This window comes from Dryobates pubescens, chromosome Z (genome assembly GCF_014839835.1).
Source record: "Dryobates pubescens isolate bDryPub1 chromosome Z, bDryPub1.pri, whole genome shotgun sequence".
NCBI lineage: Eukaryota > Metazoa > Chordata > Aves > Piciformes > Picidae > Dryobates > Dryobates pubescens.
This window is the reverse complement of record NC_071657.1, coordinates 48,580,315-48,602,740: the sequence shown is the minus strand read 5'-3', so window position 1 is coordinate 48,602,740 and position 22,426 is coordinate 48,580,315. Positions and strand designations below refer to the sequence as shown.

General features: G+C 37.2%; 1 protein-coding gene across 2 annotated transcripts in view; it reads right to left on the bottom strand.

Annotated features, from left to right (window-relative positions):
- Nucleotides 1-521: 521 nt before the first annotated feature.
- Nucleotides 522-22,426, bottom strand: part of TTC39B (tetratricopeptide repeat domain 39B) — an 85,019-nt gene continuing 63,114 nt past the window's right edge. For both annotated transcript variants that reach the window (XM_054178386.1, XM_054178387.1), the window contains 15 exons: nucleotides 21,754-21,830; nucleotides 20,678-20,745; nucleotides 18,304-18,368; nucleotides 18,035-18,140; nucleotides 16,621-16,686; nucleotides 14,751-14,859; nucleotides 13,846-13,913; nucleotides 13,679-13,738; nucleotides 13,207-13,368; nucleotides 12,045-12,136; nucleotides 10,895-11,015; nucleotides 8,719-8,830; nucleotides 5,064-5,181; nucleotides 2,465-2,581; nucleotides 522-1,481 (listed from right to left, as the gene is read on the bottom strand). In XM_054178386.1, the coding sequence (XP_054034361.1) occupies nucleotides 1,385-1,481; nucleotides 2,465-2,581; nucleotides 5,064-5,181; nucleotides 8,719-8,830; nucleotides 10,895-11,015; nucleotides 12,045-12,136; nucleotides 13,207-13,368; nucleotides 13,679-13,738; nucleotides 13,846-13,913; nucleotides 14,751-14,859; nucleotides 16,621-16,686; nucleotides 18,035-18,140; nucleotides 18,304-18,368; nucleotides 20,678-20,745; nucleotides 21,754-21,830 (1,438 nt within the window). In that variant the 3' untranslated portion in view covers nucleotides 522-1,384. The remainder of the gene's footprint in view (nucleotides 1,482-2,464; nucleotides 2,582-5,063; nucleotides 5,182-8,718; nucleotides 8,831-10,894; nucleotides 11,016-12,044; nucleotides 12,137-13,206; nucleotides 13,369-13,678; nucleotides 13,739-13,845; nucleotides 13,914-14,750; nucleotides 14,860-16,620; nucleotides 16,687-18,034; nucleotides 18,141-18,303; nucleotides 18,369-20,677; nucleotides 20,746-21,753; nucleotides 21,831-22,426) is intronic.

Here is a 22,426-nt window from a genome sequence, read left to right as displayed (position 1 = left end):
GTGTTTAGAATATGCATATTTGCTTAGCTCGAAGTTAAAAGAAGGTTCACTTTCTGGGGCACAGTCGCCTTCCATTAATGTGAGTTATTATCATTATTTTGAAAATAATTAAGTCTTCAAAATTTAAATTTTTTTTCAATTGGAATCCAAGCACAGGGAATACCAACAAGGAGGTTTGTCCTCAAATATAAAAAAACCGCTTCACTAAAAGCAAAAGGACAACCCTTTCTCCAGATCCATGACAAAGAAGATGGGAAGCAATAAGTTGTGCAAGTTAATTCAGTATTCAGTATCACTAAGGTTGGAAGAGACCTCAAAGATCATCGAGTCCAACCTGTCACCCCAGACCCCATAACTAGAGTAGGGAGGCCACTAGTGCCCACTGCAGTCCAACCTGCCACCACAGACCCCATGACTAGAGTAGGGAGGCCACTAGTGCCCACTGCAGGCTTGAACTCATGACCTTCCCATTAACAGTCTTATGTGCCACCAATGGAGCCACAGACTGGGAACAGATTATTTGGAGTAAATGTTAGGAAAAATTTCCCAGTCTTTTCCCACTGGGAAAGACATCCCTTGTAAGTTACAATATCTCTCTCAGTGCAAGTTGTTTGTTTGCTTGTTTTAAAAAGATAAAAAACCAAAACAAAACAAAGCCAAGTAACAGGTTAAACAAGTCTGTCGAGGACATAAGACTGCCAATTCTGCTTTAGGACAAGAACACAGAATACATGACCTCTTAAAGTCTCCAGTAGCCCTGCTTCTATCTGACTGAAAAATATCCCCTGTAACCACTTACCTTGAGTGAAACAGACCTGCAAAGACATCAAACCTGTAGCCCTGCTCAACTTTAACTGACAATGTAAAATATTGCACTTCAGACAGAGTCAATGCATTCCCAAAACGAAATTAAAGTCAAAGATAACATATTTTTAACTCTGGAACACAATCTTCAGATCAAATGTGGGTAAGGTTATCTGCAGACAGCACATCTTTGTTACCGAGGTAAAAGGTCTCAAGCATACTACAGAAACCCAAACCTTCAAAATATAAAGGAACTGTCACCTGTTTCACTGCATAAACACAGCATCTGTTTTCATATAAAAAAATAAAGTGTTTGCATTAAATTTTATTGCACCATCAACTTTTTTTTTATAATATCCCCCATTCAAGTCAAATATTAGATTATCTTTATCAAACAAAATAAAAGGTCTTCTTTGAAGTATCAAGTAGATACAGTATCTGAGAGACATAGAAAAAGAATAGTCTAAAGGAATGACATACATCAAATCAGAGATGACAGAAAACAATTTTTCCATGACTAAAAAACATCGCAGAAAAGATCATATAGGTTATTGTATGCATGAAATGTATCCATCCTCATTCAAGGTGTTGAAGCAAACGACACCCTCAAGATGTCAAGCGCTGCATGAATTCTGAAGTGCAACCTGGACTCCATAGAGTATTCTTTGTAGTTGTTTCTGGAAACAATAAAGTTATTTTAAGAAAAACATTTTTGGTCTGGATTGTTTCTACGTCATACATGCACTGACATAAAGAAGTTAACAGTCATCTTTCCTTCAACAGGAAACAGAGGCCCATACACAGATGAGACATATAAAAGTATATCCACAAATCCAGCAGAGACTTTTATCAGTACAAACAATTCCTGATAAAGTCTTAGCACCTCCTTCATTTGTTTTGATCCTTTCAACAGCCCAATTGCAATTACTGAAGTTTGCTAGAACACTACAGAAAAGAAAGGCTATTAAGGCATGCGTTCATCTTCAAAACACAACTTGGAGTAACAAAGTAAGGAAACCAGGTAATTTAAGCAAAACAAAGGAAAGAAAGCAAGAAAGTACCATTTCTGAAAAAGCTTTCAGGAGATTGTTCCTAACTCACATTTACAACACTATAGCCTGACTTGTATATTCTTCTCGGTACACACAAGGGGCAAATTCTACCCCATACCTCAATCTAGAGATGAAGCAAACATACTGCTCTACAGGAAATCTAGCTCTCTACAGCATTTCTCAGTCAGAATGTGTAAGGAAAAATGGAGGTGGTCAGAAGCATGCAGGCTTTTAACCTACTCCAACCAACATCTTTAGTGCCCTTTTAGAGCTACTTTCTGGGACAGAGATCATTTAGATCTTTTCTCTGGACTCTTCTGCCCCATCCCATGCATGCAGTAGAGCCTCAGCATCTCTGAAACCTGAATGAAAGGAGGTATTTTCCCTTCCTGCTGTTTCTTCTTCAATATTGTTCAGTCTACTGTCCAAAAGACAGTTTCTTGAAGATTTAAAATTCAACTATATTGGACATAGGTTTGTAATTGCATTTTACAAAGGGACTGGCAAGGATTAAAACACATGTTTTCATTGCTGAAGTTACTCAGTTATTCTTAAACTATGGGCTGATACACACTTCAAAACAAAATTTTTTTTAAAAATCCACTTACTTTGCAGTTTCTATGTATCTTATTGCTTTTTCTCTGTCATCCTGTTGTTTGTACAGAAGACCCAACTCATATAGAGTGAATGGCACCAAATAAGTATCGTATTTTATTTGCTTCTCACTAGAAACGCAGAAAAATACAGATGTGATTAATTACAATCCTTCCTTGAGTGACCGATTTTTAAAGGCAATCACTGCTTATGAAAGCACATGGCCAGAGAAAGTATTCTAGAACCTATTTTACTGGTTACTTCTGTGCATATTAATTATTCCTGTAAAGAGTGGCTATAAAATACTGCCAACATGACCTTCTAGGAGAAAAATTTAATATTTCCTCCTTTCTGTTAGTAATGTGGTATGTTATCCAAGGTACCACAAACACAGTTCCCAGAGTGACTTACAGCTCAAAACCCCTCAACCATCCAGGAAGAAAACTGAAGATAAAACCAGCATTTACGCTACAAATATTTTTCTTCTCCACACCCAGAACTTGAATCTACTTATCCTAGCTTGTCTAAGCAAATTAGCAGAGAAGATTCTACTTTTCCTGAAGAAAAATTCTCAGAATCACTATGACTGGAAGGCATCTCTGGAGATCACCTAGTTCAATCCCCTGCTCAAACCAAGGTCAACAGCATCAGTCAGTCCAGAAGTGTGTCCCCTTAGGTTTCAAGTATCTCCAAGAATGGAGATTCAACACTCTGTGTAACCTGTGCAACTGTTTGACCAGCTCCAGATTTAAACAAAACAAAAAAACCCCAAACAAACTCACTCCTTAAGCTTAAACAGTACTTCCTGTATTTCAGTTTCACCCCCCTCTCTAGTATCCCTTCAGATAATCCTTCAGGTCTTCTTCAGGATGAACACTCCTTACCTTGTTATATGACAGATGCTTCAATCTTTAAATCATCTTTGTGGCCCTCTGTTAGATTTGTTCCTGTATGTCCATGTACCCCTCATACCAGTGAGTCCAAGACTAGACACAGTATTCCAGGTGTGGCCTCACCAGTCCTTGGCAAGGAGGAAGGATGATTGCCCTTAACTTACTTCTTCTCAGGAAAAAAGTTGGCCACCTTTGTCACAAGGGTACAACCCCCAACATCTTGGGGTTCAGTGTGAACCAGCAATGTGCCTTTGCAGTCTGGGGTTGACTGTGATGCCCAGGACCACCACAGTATTTTCTGACAAGCTGCTTTCCAGTCAGTCAGGCCCCAGCCTGTACAGGTGCATGGTGTTACTCCTCCCCAGAGGCAGAGATTGGCACTTTCCTTTGTTGAACTTCATGAGGCTGCTACTAGCCCATTCTACAGCCTGCCCTGGTGCCTTGATGCACAGGAAGTGTGTCTTAAAGCAGGGACACTACTTACATGATAGGCAGTCTTAACGTACTGTAGCTGTGCATGCAATATAGAGATTAAAGCCAACCAGATACACCAGAGCATATCTACTTATGCCCACGCAGAACATTCACTATACAAAGAAATGTTGTCTGCAGATTTTTGAGATGTCTCAGCTCTAAAAGCCCCCACCTCTGTCTACTACATTTAGAGTAAGATATTCAGAAACAGCATTACTTAAACTTGTAACCAATCAAAACCTACTGCCTTGTAACTAATAACATGCTTGACTAAACTCACTTGGGGCCTCAGAAATGGCAAGAGATGGCAAGAAAATTGTATGCCATAGAATTATACATACACATTATCATTATTTTCCCAATTTATGGGTGAAATGTGTATGTAAAACCTGCCTTTTCAGCCAAATCTCTACAAATTCTAAAAGGTTTCCAACTACAATCAGTACATAACTTAATGTTATATAAAGTATTTGGTAAATCCTAACACAGGAGACTCAAATTTTCAGCCAAAACTAGTAGCAGTAGTTTTACTTCCCTTTCAGGGTGCATATCAAATGGATGAATTTGACTTCAGTACAAAGGGCACTTTTTCTGCAATTTTAAATTAAGATGGCTGTTTCTCTTTAAAATAAAAAAGGGGAACGTATTATGAAGTGACATGGGCAGTCTGTGTCATACTTCTGTGCCTCTCTGTGAAAGAAAATCAGTTCAGTGTGAACTCTTCTGTATCAAGCAAACCAGAGCTGCACTGCTTTCTGTAATCTCTGAAAACTCTAGTCTAATTAAATAAATTATTATTATTAATAATAATAATAATAATAATAAATAGCCTAGTTCTAAACCTTGCAGTTGAAATAATGTTACCCACTGGTCTTGCTATAAACTAATACACACTGGACATTTCTGTATTTGTTTGGGGTTTGTAGACTATATATCGTGTGAGAGGAGAGAAGAAGGTTGTGTTTGGGTATTTTGGGGAGAAAATGAGGAGAGACTGTAAAACTCTTGAGTTGATAAGGATACTTTGAGTGCTGAGATGTCTCAAAATATAAAGGTATGCAACATTAAATTACCACAGAAAAATACTAGCAAAGGTTTGTAGTTTTCCAACTACTTTCAGACATGTTTTAACTCCAGTTCCTTAACAGGATGTTGAAGCTTAATTATTCAAAATTCTAACAGTTTTTACAGGAGTATCTGAAATTTCACCCAAAGCTACAAAGGTTAAAAGTCTACTTATTTTTACCTTTGAATTACTCTACTGAAACACAGTTCAGCTTGCATTAGTCTTCCCAAGTGTTTCAGGCAGAGGCCCTTCAGTAACTGCAACATGCACACATCATCCATATAGTATTCACTGTGATCTAAAAGTAAAAGCAAGACATATCAAACAATTTGAAGACACCATGAAATGGAGAACTGGACTTTCAGTAGGGAGTATGTATTCAGACTCAGGATCTTGCTTCTCATATTTATAACTGAAACCATATATAACCCTCAGGCGTCATTTCAAATACTGTCTACTAAAGATGTGTGCATAACATTTGCATCTGTCTCTTTAAAGATATACTAATAAGAAATAAGAGGTTAAAACATCCAGATATTCTCCAGTCGTCTCTATCTAGAAGTCAGAACAAAGCAGCCATAAACTGGCATCAGTTTAGGATTTCTGTATTTGTAACACCTGAAGAACAAGAAAAACCTACAGTGAGATTGAAACCACCTTATCTTAATAGTTTTGCCTGTTGCAGAACGCTGGAAGACCTCCAGTAGCACCAGTAACATGAAAAACACAAGAACATGCTGGGATACTATCCTGCAGAACTTTACAGAAGCATTATTTGGCAGTACAAATTCAGGAAACCATGTTTATTAGTATTCCAAACACCTCTAATGACTAAGAAGCTTCACTAGTAGTATGTAAAACTTCAAAAGTTCAGGGAAGGAAAATGCTCAACAGGACTAAAAAATACCAGATAAAAGAACTTCTCTGAAGCAATTCAGGAATACAACTTTAATGAGTATAGTCCTTTTTTGTTGCCTTGATTTACAGCATTTGCTGGGTACAGGGAAGGAAAAGGAAGGAGAGCAAACACATATGGATAGACAGATGGCAGTACATCTATTAACAATTCAGGAAGCAAAACACTCTCCCCTCAGATCATGTTGTTTACAACTAATTACCAGCTCTCTAAGGTCATGTTAATTTTTTTCTTAACTGTCTGCCAGAACCCTCCTACATAAACAACTCTGAAACATGCAAGACTAATGCATCTTAAGATTCAGTGAAGCGCTTTGCCACTACATTCAGGCTTATTTCTGTATTTAAACCCAGAAAGTCTTGATACACACTGACAGACTGTGCTTTCAGCGATAGGTAGAAGCACAGCGGATCAGTATTTTGCATTCCTTTTAACCTTTTTCACTAGGGTAAGTTATAGTATTGATGTGACTGCCTCCTAAAGGACTTAATTCATTGAAATTACCAGGGGCAAGCATTGATGTCAGTGAAGCTTGCCAGTCTGTAACAACTTCAACTAGCATGTCTCCAATATTTCCCATAGGAAGAAAAGATTTTATGCCAGAACACTGACAAATAAATGACAGTAAATGCCAATTCTATGCAGACATCCTGGCAATAAATGTGGGAGAATTATTTTCTTGCAGTCCTCTGTACAAGAGGAAACAGCATTATCAGGATTACATACCACACAATAAATTATTTTTTTCTTGAAGATACAACTTCATTTCTTTTGTTTTGGAGATGATGCAACAGTGGGGAAAAAAGTTTTCCAGAAACACTGAGGCAGATAAAAAATTTCCAATGTCTTTTATGTGTTCCTTCTACTTTATTTTTAGGACTAAACCAGTTTCAACCCATGAAAGACTCCTTGCTGTGTCTGTTCATTGGAAGTGAATGAAACAGGAACAGCTTTCTCCAAGAAGTCTCAGTCCCTAAATGACCTTTGTATATAATTGGCACGCTTTTTTACAGCACCTTAGCAGTCCTTTAAAGCTATCTAATATTAACATCTGTCTCTTAAAATAATACTGCATCCCAGACACACTCTGCTTTAGGTTTCCATTCAGCAGAAATTCTGGTAATGAATCTTTATCTTGTCTGAGTCCCTATCTTTAAAAGCCAAACCAGTCTGAGAGGTTGGACTTGATGATCCTTGAGGTCTCTTCCAACCTTGGTTATACTGTGATACTGTGAGAGACACAAAGTCCAAAGCAAAACTATGTCTGAATGCAGTTATTGCTAAAAAAATATATAGAAAGCATAAAACCCAAATATGTCTCTGGATAACATTGCACTTGTAAACTATGTACTTACAAAAGATAAATATACTAGTTTTATTTCGGCTCTTTTTCATTTGGTACTGGAGACATCTTTGATAAGGAACTTGACAGAAAATGTACTTCACTGTTACAAGCGATTAGCACATACAGTGCAACCTCCTGCATCATACAGAAATGGATTCTAAATAGCTTCTGCCAGAACCCTCTGTGCAGAACTCAAGAGAGTATTACTTTATGAGCAGATGTTTTCACATTGCTACCTTTTGATTTTAATACAACAACAACAACAAAGAAAATCATTTGAGAGGCTCTCTACTGACTTTGCAGAAAAGTGAATAATAACATTAAAAAAAAATTAAGGGGCCCAATTTAGTCTTAGCCTTGCAAGTTATTCAGTTTATCACCATTAGTCTATCCTGATTCTACCACTACGCATTTCTTTGTATGTCCTTATGTAACTTCTGATGCATCACCTCATGTGATGTGAATTGTACGATGTGAATCGTAATTACATGTGCTTTCACATTTCATAAGTAATGTTTTTGTAATGTGGCAAACAAAGCTGGTGAAGGGTCTGGAGAACATATCTATGAGGAGCAGCTGAGGGAACTGGAATTGTTTAGTCTGAAGAGGAGGAAGCTGAAAGGAAACCTCATTGCTGTCTACAACTGCGTGAAAGGAGGTTGTAGTGAAGTGAGGGTCAGTTACTTCTCACAAGTAACTAGCAACAGAAGGAGAGGAAACGCACCACATTGTGCCAGCAGAGGTTTAGGCTGGATGTTAGGAAAAGTTTCTTTACAGAAAAGAGTGGTCAGCCATTGGGATAGGCTGCCCAGGAAGATGTTCGTTAAACCTGCAAACATGGCACTTTGGGACATGGTCTGATGACCCAGGGTGTTAGGTTAATGGTTGGACTTGACGATCTTAATGGTCCTTCCAACTGAAATGTTTCTATGATTTATGAAAGCTGACTTTTGCTAAATTGCTGACAAATGTGATTAAACTCTGTGTTAACAGAAATTATTTTTAGCAAATTAAGAGTGGAAAAAAAATATTCTCTAAACACTGACCTAAACATTTATGCTTCAAATATACTAAGATCTAAAACCATGGTCAAATTTCATTTGTTAAAAATGTTTTACTTTACAACTAGCAAGGGTTTAATATTGCCAGAAAGTAAAAAAAAAAAACAGACTTGTACACAGTACTTCATTATTCCCTTTATATTTAGTCACATTCTGCTCAGTATGTCCCCCCTGCAGTAAAGTGTGGTATAAATTGGTTGAGGAAAATTATTTTTCAGACATTTAAGAAATACACTTCAAGAACCCTCTCAGAAACTGGAATGTCTTAGAATGAGTCAGTTAAGTTCTGCAACTAATGGCCTCACATCCTTGAGTTTTCTGTCTTCTGCAGCATCAATCAAGCCGAGTAAAGAACATATTGAAGAATCACCACTAACTTTGCTGCATCTACAAAATTTCCATACTCAGATTTAATGACACATTGCCGGAGTCAACGCTTACAACACCTTAGTAGACAGAAGCAAAAGAAGTCAGCATTTTTAACCAGTTTACTAATTCCACCTGATCACTTACTAGTTTCATTTTGTAGAGCGGTTTCTTCTTTTTCAATTGTTACCAGTAAGTTTTCAGTAAGGTCTGGTCTTTTGCCCACTATCGCAAAGCCATTCCAGACATACATCATTTCCTGACAAAAAAAAGGAAAACAAAACAGACAAACTCAAGGACTTGCATAAATATTTAACTAAAAAGTAAGCCTTGGAAAGCTGTTAGGGAACACTTTCAGTACATAAAAACACTGCCTAAAAAATGGGGTTTAAACAATATGAAAGTCAAAAAACACTCACTCTTTTGAAGCCCATGAGCAGAAGTATCTGTAGGACCTCAAATAACAACCCACCATGAGCAGGGGACATTCTGTCAGTTACATCCAAGTTTACAAAGACCATCACATTTACCCTAATAATAATGTAATTAAAGTTGCCTAAAAGTATCTATGCATAGGAGAGGTAAAATGGCATTCAATGTGTGTTGGCAAAGCTAACCTGAGTTTCTAAGTTTTGATTTTGATATCCTTTGTCTTCATAGATCTTTCAAAAAGGAACTGAACGGATTTTATCACGTCGTAGTTTACCATCACTCATGTAATGCACCAGCAAAACCGGGTATTTCAGGCTTCTGGCCTCTGCCATATGAACTAAAGGGGCAACTGAAAGCAGTTACTTACTATAGGATTACAGATAATTCTGCATGTGTATTTCTGCGTGTGTGCATGTATACACAGTATGATGTGTACACCAAAACACACACTTGTGGCTTGTGTTTATATAATGATGCTATAATCTATAGGCTGTTACCTTCCACACAGAGCAACACTGGAAGTAGACAGAACTTTCTGGATGAGACCATGGTTCCAGCACACACATCCAACACACATTTCCAACAGTTCCTACAAAGTCTTATTTTTTTAACTAAAACATCTATGCAAATCTTGCCACAAATCTTTCCAGATGCTTCAATACAATAGTAAGCAAAATGCTTGTTTTGATGCATTAAATACACATTGTAACTCAAGAAGAATGAGAGAATGCACACAGAGCTCATGCCAAACAAAACAAAATTTTGCTGAGATATTTACTCAGTCATTGCAAATGCAAGATTATCATTTGCCCTACTGCATTCTGAATTGTAATTACACCTCTGAAGTATGAATCCTAATGTCATATTGTTGAAATATTTCCACTTATGCTGTAACTATGTGTGTTTTCAGAGGGGCAAAAAACATAGTTCTGCCAAATTCTGAAACAGTGTTATTGACTACACTCTACCCAATTCGTTTCAACCCTGTAGTCCTGTCTAATTTACACTAACATAACATCTAATTTACAGTAACGTCACATACTGTGCTTCTTTTTGCGTAACCCATGATGGAAACATTCTTAAATGAAAAGAGTCTGGATTTGACAGCAAGGCCAAAGACATATACTCACAATTGAATACTACTGCGCTGTACAAGCACAAGACAACTTTATTACTTCAGGCTTTATATGTATTGAGAACACAATGAATTTTAAAACTGATGGGTAAAATTTCTTTAGACTGCTCTTTCTATATCAACGAGCTTTAACTTAAGAATTTCCTTCTCAAATGATGTTTTTCATCTTCTGATGAAAATTACCCATATACAAAAATTTTAGCATACACGTATGAAAAGCACCAGAGCTGTGCACAAACAGACTGTGCATTGCTAATGCCTCTGAAATCAAAAGCCTGGGAGATTATAATAGCATTAATAAAGTATCATTAATTTCTGCACAATTAATTCAGACTCAGTAAAAAACTAGAACAAAAAAAAACAAAAGTCACCACTCTTCATCTTCACCAGAAGGACAGAAGGTGCTCCTTAACTTCCTAATGAGCCTGGAGGACATGGACTGAAATCCTGACACACTAAAGAACATGAACACAAATGCTAGAAACCCATGTGGGTTTTAGCTGAAGGATGACTCTCTCAGCCTCATGTGAAAATTCCAGCTCTGGTTTCGGACTCCTAGTTATGGTTAGTATGATCCAGCCCCTGGTACATTTCAGAAAATCTCACTGGTTGAATGCAATAGTTCTTTATAAAAATAATTTTTAGAAATGCAGACATAGGCTACCTGATGATGTTATTCTTTCCCTGTATAATGAATTGTACTTATTTGTTTTCTATTTGAAAAAAGACAGAAAGAAAGCAAGCAAGCATAAATACCAGGGCAGGTAATATAAGCTTCACTGGTTGAGAACTTGCATAGCGTCGAGCTTTCCTTACTGCAAACTTCTCAGTTGGGATAGATTTTCCTGCAATTCTCTGTTTCAGACCATCCACCTGTCTACAAGGAGAGACAACAGAAAACAGAAATTGCTTTACTTAATTTTTATTTCCTCCTATTTTACAAGATTTGTTGTTTGCTACTGAAGTATAGTACGTTAAATTGTTTCACACCACTCAGACCATAGTTGCAGGATGTGTATTTGCTATTAGAATCAGCATTTTAAATATTCCTATGTTAAAAGCAAAGAAAAAAAGAACTTGGAAAGTTGATGGCTATTAAGTAGCAAGTAAGCCACACAAGGCAAAGACAGTCAAAGACTGGGGAAGAATGGCTGGAAAGCTGTGGGGCAGAGAAGGTCCTGGGTGTACTGACTGATAAGCAGATGAATATGAAGCAGCAGGGTACCCAGGTGGCCAAGAAGGCCAACAGCATCCCGGCCTATATAAGAAACAGCGTGGCCAGCAGAACTAGGGAGGTAGTTGTCCCTCTGTACTCAAGTGTTGGTGAGCCCACACCTCAAGTACCATGTTCAGTCTTGAGCACCGCAGTACCAAAGAGACATCAAGGTACTGCAGTGTGTACAGAGAAGGGCAACGAAGATGGTGAAAGGCCTAGAGAACAAGTCCTGTGAGGAGCAGCTGAGGGAACTGGGGCCGTTTAGTCTACAAAGAAGGACGCTGAGGGGAGCCCTTATTGCTCTCTTCAACTACCTAAAATGAAGTTTTAGAGAGGGAGGCACTGCTCCCTTCTCATAATTATAGAATGAGAGCGAATGGCCTCAAGCTGCACCTGAGGAGGTTTAGGCTGGACATTAGGAAAACTTTTATCACAGAAAGGGTTGTCAGGCACTGAAAACAGGCTGCCCAGGGAAGTGGTTGAGTTGCCATCCTTGGATGTGCTTAAAAGCCATACAGACCTGGTGCTTGGGGGCATGGTGTAGTGACAGACTTGGTGGAGTGGGGGAAATGGCTGGACTTGATGATCTCAGAGGTCCTTATCAGCCTGGACGATTCTACAATTCTATGAATTCAAAGTCTTTCATACAGGGAAAAAGATTGAATGTATAGTTGCTTTATAAATGTTTACCTAAATAGAGATACAATGTCCTCACCAGTCCTTTTCAAATCATCCTCTGGAAGCATACACAAAATTGCTGCCTTCTGGAACACATATATTGCCTGATCAAAAAAAAAAAAAAAAAGGAGCAACATATTACCACATCTAATTGGCTGTGCTTAGTCAATACACTAAGGACCCAAACTTTTCACCCCACTTGCTGTAGCAAAGTGTTTCCAGTTATTTTCAGGCTGATGAAGCTACAGAACTTCAGTATTTCTTTTGTCACATAATTCATGCTATAATTTTGTATTTAACATCTGTATTAACATTCAAAAATAACTCAGAATACTAAATGTGACTCCTGCAAAGACCAGGACAATTTATTATGCAAATCACTGATAAAAGAGATGAGGTTAAATGACATAACTGTTCAAAAGTCTATTACTGTCATTGTCTGATCTGTTATGTGTAGAGACATGTCTGCAAAAAACAGAAGAAAATATCCAAGTACTGCTTCAAGGAAAGTTCAATAACTGGACTTTGCAGAGAAAACAAGATCATCTGTTATTCTATTCAAGACATTTGCACTTCACATTGACTATACTATTCTCTTTCTCTTTTGTCAAAAATTGGATGTGTCAGACAAAACAAACCAATTAAAAAAACCCAAACAAACATATATCAAAAATTATTTGTACATTGTGCTTGGTTCATACTTTGAGAAACGTTTTAAGAAGGAAAAGGCAGGCACCACAACCTTTCTCATGAGGCCCTGTCTCCAGCAGCCATCTCATTTGAGATTGCAAAGCATCTGCTGAATAGATATGCTCTCATCTGTTTATGATTGACTAAAATCCAGTTTGTTCAGCCACATTTTCTTAGTGAGTGCTAGAACTTTACTTCAGATGCAAGTTAAGTCTTCCCCTCACTCTTCTTTCTCACAAGTCCAGTAACTACCTCTGTTTTCAGAGGTGCTGAAGCATTGTTATTTATGGCTGTAGTGCTTCAGAACATGAAACAAAATTCCTCTTCTACCACACTGTTAAATCTACCATTTTGGTGCTATTGTGCCTTGGCTTATGGGTTTCAAGGTAAAGCAAAAATTACACTTATTTTTGTGAATTGAAATAAAAATTGAACTGTAGAGAGGCTACTGGTATATCAAACCAACATCCACTTGCCCATTTACCTTAGACCACCTGCTCTCTTTGCTGAGCAGGTCTGCATATTGATATGCTTGAAGCCAGTTCTGTTGGAAGGTGAAGCACCACATAAGCTCCCAGTAACAAAGATGATGAATCTGCTTCCACTCCTGCTGGGCTGCTATGCATTCTTGGAACCTCAACTGCGCCTACAACATAGTTAAGTAAGAATGAAGAAAATTGGATCAGTTACAGTTCCACATGAAAGCCATATCTAACTACAAAGCAAACTCTTTCCTAGCATCCAACTGGAGAACATGTAACTCGTAAAATGAGATAAACCTCCCTTTCATTGTCACACACTGAGAGAGCTTGAATCAATATTGACAGTGAACATGAACAGAGATATGAGCATAACTGTCAGTCCAGGTAAAATAAGCTACTCAGATGAAGTAGATGTCTTTTTCCCTAAGTCGAACAGTGAATAAATAAAAACCTTGAAAGAAAAAAAATATTTACCTTTTCAAAATTTCCCTTCAGTATATCTATTCTGGCAGCATAAAATAGAATAATGGAACCCTAGAAAGAAGATGAGGAAAATACCTAGTTACTATTTTAATCTTAGGGAAGAACATTGCTATTATTATTATTATTATTATTATTGCTATTGTATACAGAATACACACGTTTGGAAATTTCTGGAGGTAGGGTTCAAGAAGACTGTCTGCTTCCTGAATGTTGGCTTCCCCTGTACCTAGAAAACATCACAAACCAATTTCAATGTACTTAAAAAAACCAAGTTTCACATATTAAGATTTTGGGTTCCAGACCATATTATGGCGTGAATAGATTCACATGGATGACTGCTTTTATATAAGGGCAGAATTATTTCATTATATTGTGTTTCTATAAAAATTAATTCTTGACCTGGAGGTACTGAGTGCTCTTTAGATACTAAATGTCTGCAAGTAGAAACAGAATAGAAGATACGAATATTCTTGAACTGTTCTATTATAGGTCCTAGTTGTATTTTTTAGTCCCTTTACTTGTTTTACCAAGTTAGAAAACATGCTTGGCTGCCTCCTTTCCCAATTTTGAGCTCAGCAGTGAAGTACAGGTGATACTGAAAGAAATGAAGTTCTCCTTAATTTCCTGATGAGCCTAAGGCACAGACTGAAATACTTCCAAATTAAAGAACATGAAAATATATGCAAAAGATGCAGCATTAATGTCGACTTTTAGCCCCATGCAGCAAACAAATTCATCCTCTATGTTTGAACTTTCATGAAAATTGTTTGGGAGTATCAACTTCTTTCTGGAAATAGTTTTCACAGTATTTGACATTAATTTATGGATAAGGACTTATCTGAACTTAAAAGTGTTCTATGATATTTGCTGTTGCATATTAAGACAGCCCTGGAAATGGAATACAGTGGTATCTACCTTCACTGCTTCTGCCTGTTTCAGATCATAATTAAGTACACAGCCATCTGATGTTACAAACCTAACTGGCCACAGTTTTGAAATTCAGTTCAAATAGATCACAGTATCTATGTGTAGCATGACTAAACAGCTACACAGCGGGTCTCACCAAGGATTAAGGAGACGTAAGTATGATAAACCAACAGGGTGAAAGTACACAGAATGGCCCTCAAACTGCTCCCAGATGCGCCTTCCCGTAGCTGACGGAGGCCCAAGTCCTAAGAAACATCACAAACACATGCAGAATTAACTATCAATACACAGAGCTACTACTAATAGTTTCTGCCTCCCCCCAAATCCAGCTTTCCTTTCAGACAGAAGTATTTCATAATTCAGCACTTTGTTATCTCAGACTGAACAGAACCTTGTAACAAAACAGTTCTGCCTGCTGGTATCACTCAGCAAGGAGAAGATTTAAGCCAACACTGAATAATACTATCAGTGAATTTCAGTGTTCTGGTGAAATGGGAACTGCACACAGACCATGCAGACACACAGGTTTTCATTCCTTTCTCACTATTTTCTGGCTATGAGCCTTTTGGAATAACATCTTTAAACTTATGTTCCATGAGAATGTGAGAATGTCTCTCAATTGCTACAGTGCTACTTGTTAGCAATAGTCTTCCCTCGTAGAAGCTCCTATATCAATATGATATCAATCCTATATGCTCTTATATCAATTCAGCATTTATTTAGATATTCTGATGGAAATATTATCTCTGCTGACACATCAAATTACAGGCACTCCTTCCAGAAGCTACAATGGAATTTGTGTGCACTCAGGAACAGAATCTTGATTCCTTAAAACATGAAAAGTCTTCCCATTCTTCCCAGTTTATGCCCATTACATGACAGCCTGACTGCTTGGGGGACTGTTGAGCTATACTCACATCTTCTATGCTTAAGAGTACTGGGTCTTCAGAAATCTACCAGATTTTAAGAATTTTGCCTCAAAAGAAAAAAAAAACCCAACTTAGCAGAAGCTTTACTGCACAGCAACTTAAGGAGTTACAGGAAAAGGCAAGCACCATACCAAAATATGTGGTAATACTCCAAATTGTTTGGACCTTTTTATCTTTCAGCTTACCAAATATGTGGTAATACTCCAAATTGCTTGGAATTTTTATCTTTCAGCTTACCAAATATGTGGTAATGCTCCAAACTGTTTGGACTTTTTTGTCTTTCAGCTTTTATTGCCTTTTCAGTCAGGCCAAAAATGTGTGTTACAGTAAAGCTTCTGCATGAACCAGGTCTTTCACAGGAAGATACACAACAAACAGGTCTCTACTTAAGTCTAATTTTACATAAACAGAACTATTGTCTGTGGACAAACTAACAGCAATAAGACCATATAGTGATTCTTGTCTCACTAATAACATGAAGTTTACTTATGTATAATTCAGTGAGTTGCTTTGGTTTGGGAATTTTTAACCATTTATGGGTGCCAAAGATTTTTAAAGGGCTGAACAAGACTTAGAAAACAAGGCCAAATTTACAAAAACAAGAATGTGATTATCCATACTATACTCATCCACAAGAAAAAGATCTACTGAGATTCCACTGTGACACTTGATATTCAGAAATTCCTTCCCCAAAATAAACAGGCTGGGATTGTGAGTGGGAAAACACAGACCTGTGTCTCTCCCCTCAGTTACCAGTATGAGGAACATTACTTCCTGACGTAATTCAGAAACTGATATCCTGTCCTTAAGGATCAGGAAAAGAAAAGCAAATTACAATTTGAAAACTCTCTGGAGCAGATTGGTTTGGTTATGTCCCCATTGTAGTCCAAGATCAGGATATCACAATATGGGTTTTATGCCAGCATCATCTAGCTAACTTCTTGTTTTTCTAACAACACTGAAATATTGATGAAGAATACAGATGATTATACTTATAGTGTGAAATATATGTTGTTAAATACATTGAGACTATCTGAGAAAAGATCAATTAGAAATAACAAGTATCAGATCCAATACCCTATTGCCAGAAAATCCAATAAATTCTAAAAGCCGGAGGATCCTTCCTGGTAAAAGTGACAGCATCTGAAATACATTAAAAGAGAAACATAAAACAAAAACTTATATGCATTAAAACCCAAAATAAAACGAAGTAAGATCATTATAAACTTGAGCCCAAGTACTATGTTAAATGCCTCTGCCCATTAGTGAAAAAGTAAAGAACAAAAGAACTCAAAAACAGACCTGTATGATCAACAATATACAATCAAATCTACAGCTTCAGCAAAACTCAAGTATTTTGATGATCATCCAGTATGGAAACAGCAACACAAGGTCCAGCTGTGCTTTTTCAGATAACGATAGATTTTTCCATCGATAGCTAAGCCAAAATTGTTTAAGTGTTTCATTTGGGATGAAAGTATTATCTGCTTTGGTAGTACTTAAAACCTACAACTAGCATCTTCCTTTACTCCCAATCAAATGACACAATGATATCAACAAAAACTCCACTTGCTCCTGCTGTGGCAGCATTGATATAGAAGGCCAGCAAGCATACTTGTTTTAGAAATACTAGCTATTGTTATAATCCTTCAGTTCTCCCTGCTTGTAAATGCAATCTCCACATCCTACATCACAGAAAGCTTAGAAAGATCACAGCTTCCAAGAAGGTCTCTCTGATGGTCCAGTTTCCAAAGTTCCATTCATTCTAATATGTTCTGCACAGCGGAGACCTTTTCTGTTAATTTTCCTGTTGACAACTGTTCATGTGGAATAGTGAAGGTCAGAGCACTTATGAACACAGACATCTACAAGTTGCTTGCTTTTAAAAACTGGCAGGTACAGGTAGACCTGAGTTGTTCTGATCATACTCAGAACTGGCATGCTCTGGTTGGGAACGATACAGAAATAAACATACCAGCCAAAATCAACTCTTGCCACTGCCAAAACAGGTGTGAAAAACCTACTGTAGTTAAATGTAAAGAAAAATACTTGTGGATGCATGCAGGTTTCTTTTCCACAAACTCAGTGAACTCATTATTCTGAATTTGTAATTATCTATGCCAATCCACAGTACACCACTGAAGCAAAAGAATGGTGATGGTACACACAAAAGTGTTAGAATAAAAGCAGTCAGGCCAATAGCATACAAATTCCTGGTACACACCGGTACATGTAGCTGCTTTTCCTCTTAAAAACTACATACATACATTACTCCAAGAGAATTAAACACAATTTGGAATAAATTAGAAGTATTGTAGAAGGCATACATGCAAAAAGGCCCTGCTGTCGTCTTACTGCATAGAACCTTTAAAGACTATTTCTCCATTTTACAAATACATCACTTTTAACACAGTGTAACAGTACTGTATCTGCAAAGAAAGAATTCTACAGAATTATCCCAGCGGGATATATATAACCTCAGAAGTCATACCAAGTTGAATGCTCCAACTCCAAGTTTTACTCCTCCTTCAAACTGGTAGTAAGTTTCATTTTTGTTTTTGTTCCCCTGAGTCATCTGTAGCACCTGGTGACATTCTCTTTTGTTTGAAAAAAAAAAGAGGGAAGGGGAAACGTGACTTAAAAACTGTGTGAATTACAATCACTATGATGGCTACACATTTTTTAATCTTTTTTTGAGACATTAATACAACTGCACTTGTTTATAGCAACACTGAATCTAACAGTTTTCTAATGGCTTACTTGTATATTTGGTAACTTGTCCTAATTTTGAGGCCACCTTTGATAAAGTTGATCATATTTTCATCCTGAAATAAAAAAACTGATTGAACAAAACTGTGCTTTTACCTATTACATATAACACATATATAAGAATCTTCCAGCTACATTCAAATTTATTTATAACTTAAAAGTCACTGGAACTATTAAAAATGTTTTTTGCTATTAGAGTTTTCGCTGAGACTGAAATTAACGCCTTGGTTTAATTTGTCAGGGCAACATTTCTCTGGTGCATGATACAAATTTTAAAATTTCAAAGCAGGATGAAAAGGAAGTCTCAGTTTTAACACTCTCCAACTTATATGCATGAAACAAGAACACTTTCCACCAGATGGTGCTGTGGGAACTTTTTCTAAAAAGTTATGAAATGCTGATTCTAACAGACAAGCTCAGAACCCGGCAGAAAAGAAACCAAAGAATCCCCTGAACTAAGAAATTCCTATTGCTGATCAATAGTAAACTTATTAAACTCTAGAAAAATCAAGATAAAGCCACAATGTACCAGCCATTGAAAATAAATTCCTGAAAAGAAGGATGGTTAACAGTTCAACAGTTCAGAATTTTCATCTCAGAATTCATATAGCAGGTAAACAGGGGCATGCATTGCAGAAACACAGGTTTATGATGAGGAAAATTAAAAAAAAAAAAATACAAAAAAGTGCCTCAGAATCATCAGCCAAAGGAAATTCTGTCTTCTATTAAATGGTCACAATTTCAAAGGACCTCAGCTGTTTTGTACGCAAGACAGAACACTCAAACACAAGTATTTTAGTACAAGCATTCTTGCTGCCTTTTTCTGAATGGCTACATTTTCATTAACATCATCATACTCAGATGAATCAAGGTCAGTCTAGAATGAAATATATAGACCATGACAACAATCATCAGAGCAGATTATTACAGTCAACACAATGTATCCCAGACAGGATGGATAAGAAGATAAAAGTATAGCCCTGAAGGTTTGGGTCTTTTTCGTTTTATACACTCCTAAAGTCACCTCCAAGAACTGCTTAAAAATTCTCTTCATACTTAAAAAAAAAAGTTACTTCCACCTGGTTAGTAAAGAGAAAAAGTCACTTACAGGAAAGACTTGCATTTCATTAATATTTCCTGACATTTTTGTCCAAAGTACCATAAAAACTGGTTTATAAACCTATGCCAAATGAATGTTCTAGGTCCAATTTATCTTAGTATCTCTATGCCTTGCTTATTCCTCATATTCTATATCTGAAGTGACTATCTAAAATATAGTCATTAAACATTTGTAAAACACTCACATGTGTAAAAAATAGTCTGACCAACAACTCCTGTTTTCAGGAACCAAATTTGAAATAGAATTTGAAGATACCATAGCATCAAGCCCCTGAACCACAAGCTAAACAAGAAGTACCACTCAGTATTAAGCACCAGATCTTGATGTGAACTGAACTGTTACCTCTGCAAAGCTAGGGCATGATCTTTTCATAATCATGCACTTACTGTATCACTCCTGACACCATGTCAAAAGTACATTGAGAGAGATACTGAATTGGACATAAATGTTTATCCGTTGAAGCTTTCTTAGTTGGGAAGCATTCCATCTTTCTCATGTGAAAAATTAAAAGACCTGCATTTTCAAAGAAAGTGTTTCCTCATACTTGAATATGTTTTTAAACAAGTACTGGAGACTGTCAGAAGTGATGCAAGTTATTTGGGGCTGTTCAGCCTGGAGAAGAGAAGGTTCTGGGGGTACCTTATAGGGTTTGTCTTCCAGTACCTGAAGGGGCCTACAAGAAAGTTGTGGAGAGACACTTTACAAGGGCATGTAGCAACAGGACAAGTGGCAATGGTTGTGAACTAAAGAAGGGTAGATTTAGATTGGACATTAGGCAGAAGTTCTTTACTTTGAGGGCAGTGGAACACAGGAACAGGTTACCCAGGAAGGTGAGTGAGCCTTCATCCCTAAAGACATTCCAAGGTGAGGCTTGACAGAGCTCTGAGCAACCAGATCTAGTTGGGAGATGTCCCTGCTTATTGTGGGGCGGTTTGACTAGATGACCTTTAAAGGTTCCTTCCAACCAGTGTATTCTATAACTCCATGATTTAAACATACCATCTGTATAAGACTGAAATATACCACGTGTTTTGGGTTCCTAGGTATCAATCCTTTGGCTATTTATAGAAACAAAGAGGATTTTGCTGGATAGCACAGCATTTACAATACTTTCAACCACTGACATGAAATAACTTTGTTAGTTTGGGATTTAAATGCCACCTCTGTTGTGGAAATGATGTTTACAAGTACTAACATCTTTACATTGAACTGCCACACAAATATAAAATAAACAACTGACTTTACCTGCACAAAAGTGAGAGCTGCCTTCTGTAGTAAGCATTCAGCATAGCAGATTTCAGCATGCATTTCCTCTAGATAAGAAAGAAAAGTTGCTTACTGTCAGCAAAGTTGTCAATATTCTGGGTTTGGGGTTAACAGAACAAACAAAATGCTGCCAAGAAAAGAAAAAAAAAAAAAAAGAAAAAAGTCTGCTGTTGCTGCATTGGTAATTGTTGAATAACAGCTGTAACACACAAATCCCAACAGAAGTCTTCTATTTAATTTTTCCTCAAACTTTGATCTTGGCACAGCTGACTTCAGCCTAGTGAAAATGCTACTTGTCATTGTGGTGAATGATCATCTCTAATTTCCACTGATCCTCAGTTTAAAAATCAGCCTACAGCAAGCAGGTCTTCCAACCCTCCCTCCACGTCTCAGAAAAAAGATTTTACAGATTCATTGTAACACTTACTGTGGCTCAAGCTTTTCTTAAGTCCAGTAAGACATTATGAATGGACTTTCATAAAGTCATGTTTAACAAACTGAAAGCCCTGGGCAGTTTTTCTGTCCTCATGCAGCAGTGAAGTACATTTGACTTAAGACACATGGCACAAGTGCTGCAAGACCAGTCACATGCACAAGGCTGCTGTATGTACAGTGCACACGTGGCGAGTTTGATGTGCACAATATTAGAGGAATCTTTTGAGTCAGATTAGAAAAAAATGCATACTTGATTCTGCCTGAACCAGAAATAGGCTGTCAGTACATTTTCAGAGCCGTGAACAATGTACTGCTAGCATTTCCCAAAACACCTTAAGGCAAAACAGACAAGCACAAAAACTGTTAATATATTCAGATTTCAATGCAACTTATTATAAGGACATAATACACGGTACCTTACACTTTTGGGAGCCCTCCTACAATATGTTGTGAGAGGCATTCCTTTCTTAATTCATGCGTACTTAGATACAAATAAAATTGGTTTGTTTAATATAATAAGATACTAAAAGTGTTACCGAGTTAAGCAGATTGATACATAACAGCAGGGTGGCTTTGAGCTTTTTTCACTTCATATTTTAATTCTGCTATAAACAACTCACCTTCACTCAACTGATCCATTGACTGTTTAGAAACTAGGCTGGACAAGGATTCCACCACCGTGTTTCTTTTCCTGAATCTAAATCAGTCATATGTGAAGAAAAGAAACCCACAGAGCATGAACATTTCAACACAAACCTGAATGTAGTTACTAATAATTTTCAACCATTTCCAATCACAATCCACACACATTCGTAGTACAGTGCTGACTTGACAATAGCTGCAATTCTTTTGAGCAGTTTAACCACAGCTACTGGTACATAGCTGGGCTCAGAAGCCTATCCAGTTTTAATTATGTTCCAATCATGCATTTAATTTAGCCTTCACTCCACTTCCACCAGCTGCAGAGGTCTCTCTGACCCTGGACAAGCCACTTGAACCTGACTTCAAGTTTTACTAATTACTTTTTTTTCCATTTGTAAAACTTGCACTCCGAATTGGAATGGAAAATCCAAAGGAGCTCCATTTTTAACATAAATGAAAACATTAACACTTCCGTTATTTTATAGTGTTTTATGCCAGACACCATGCCAAAAACAGCCACGCATTTTGTTTTCAACAGATCTCAACCATTCATGTTAAAAATTCATAGTTTATTTTAGTATGGCATTCCAAACATTACTTTGTCACTATTTAGAAACAACTCATCTTTATGAATAAACTAAGGAAACAACC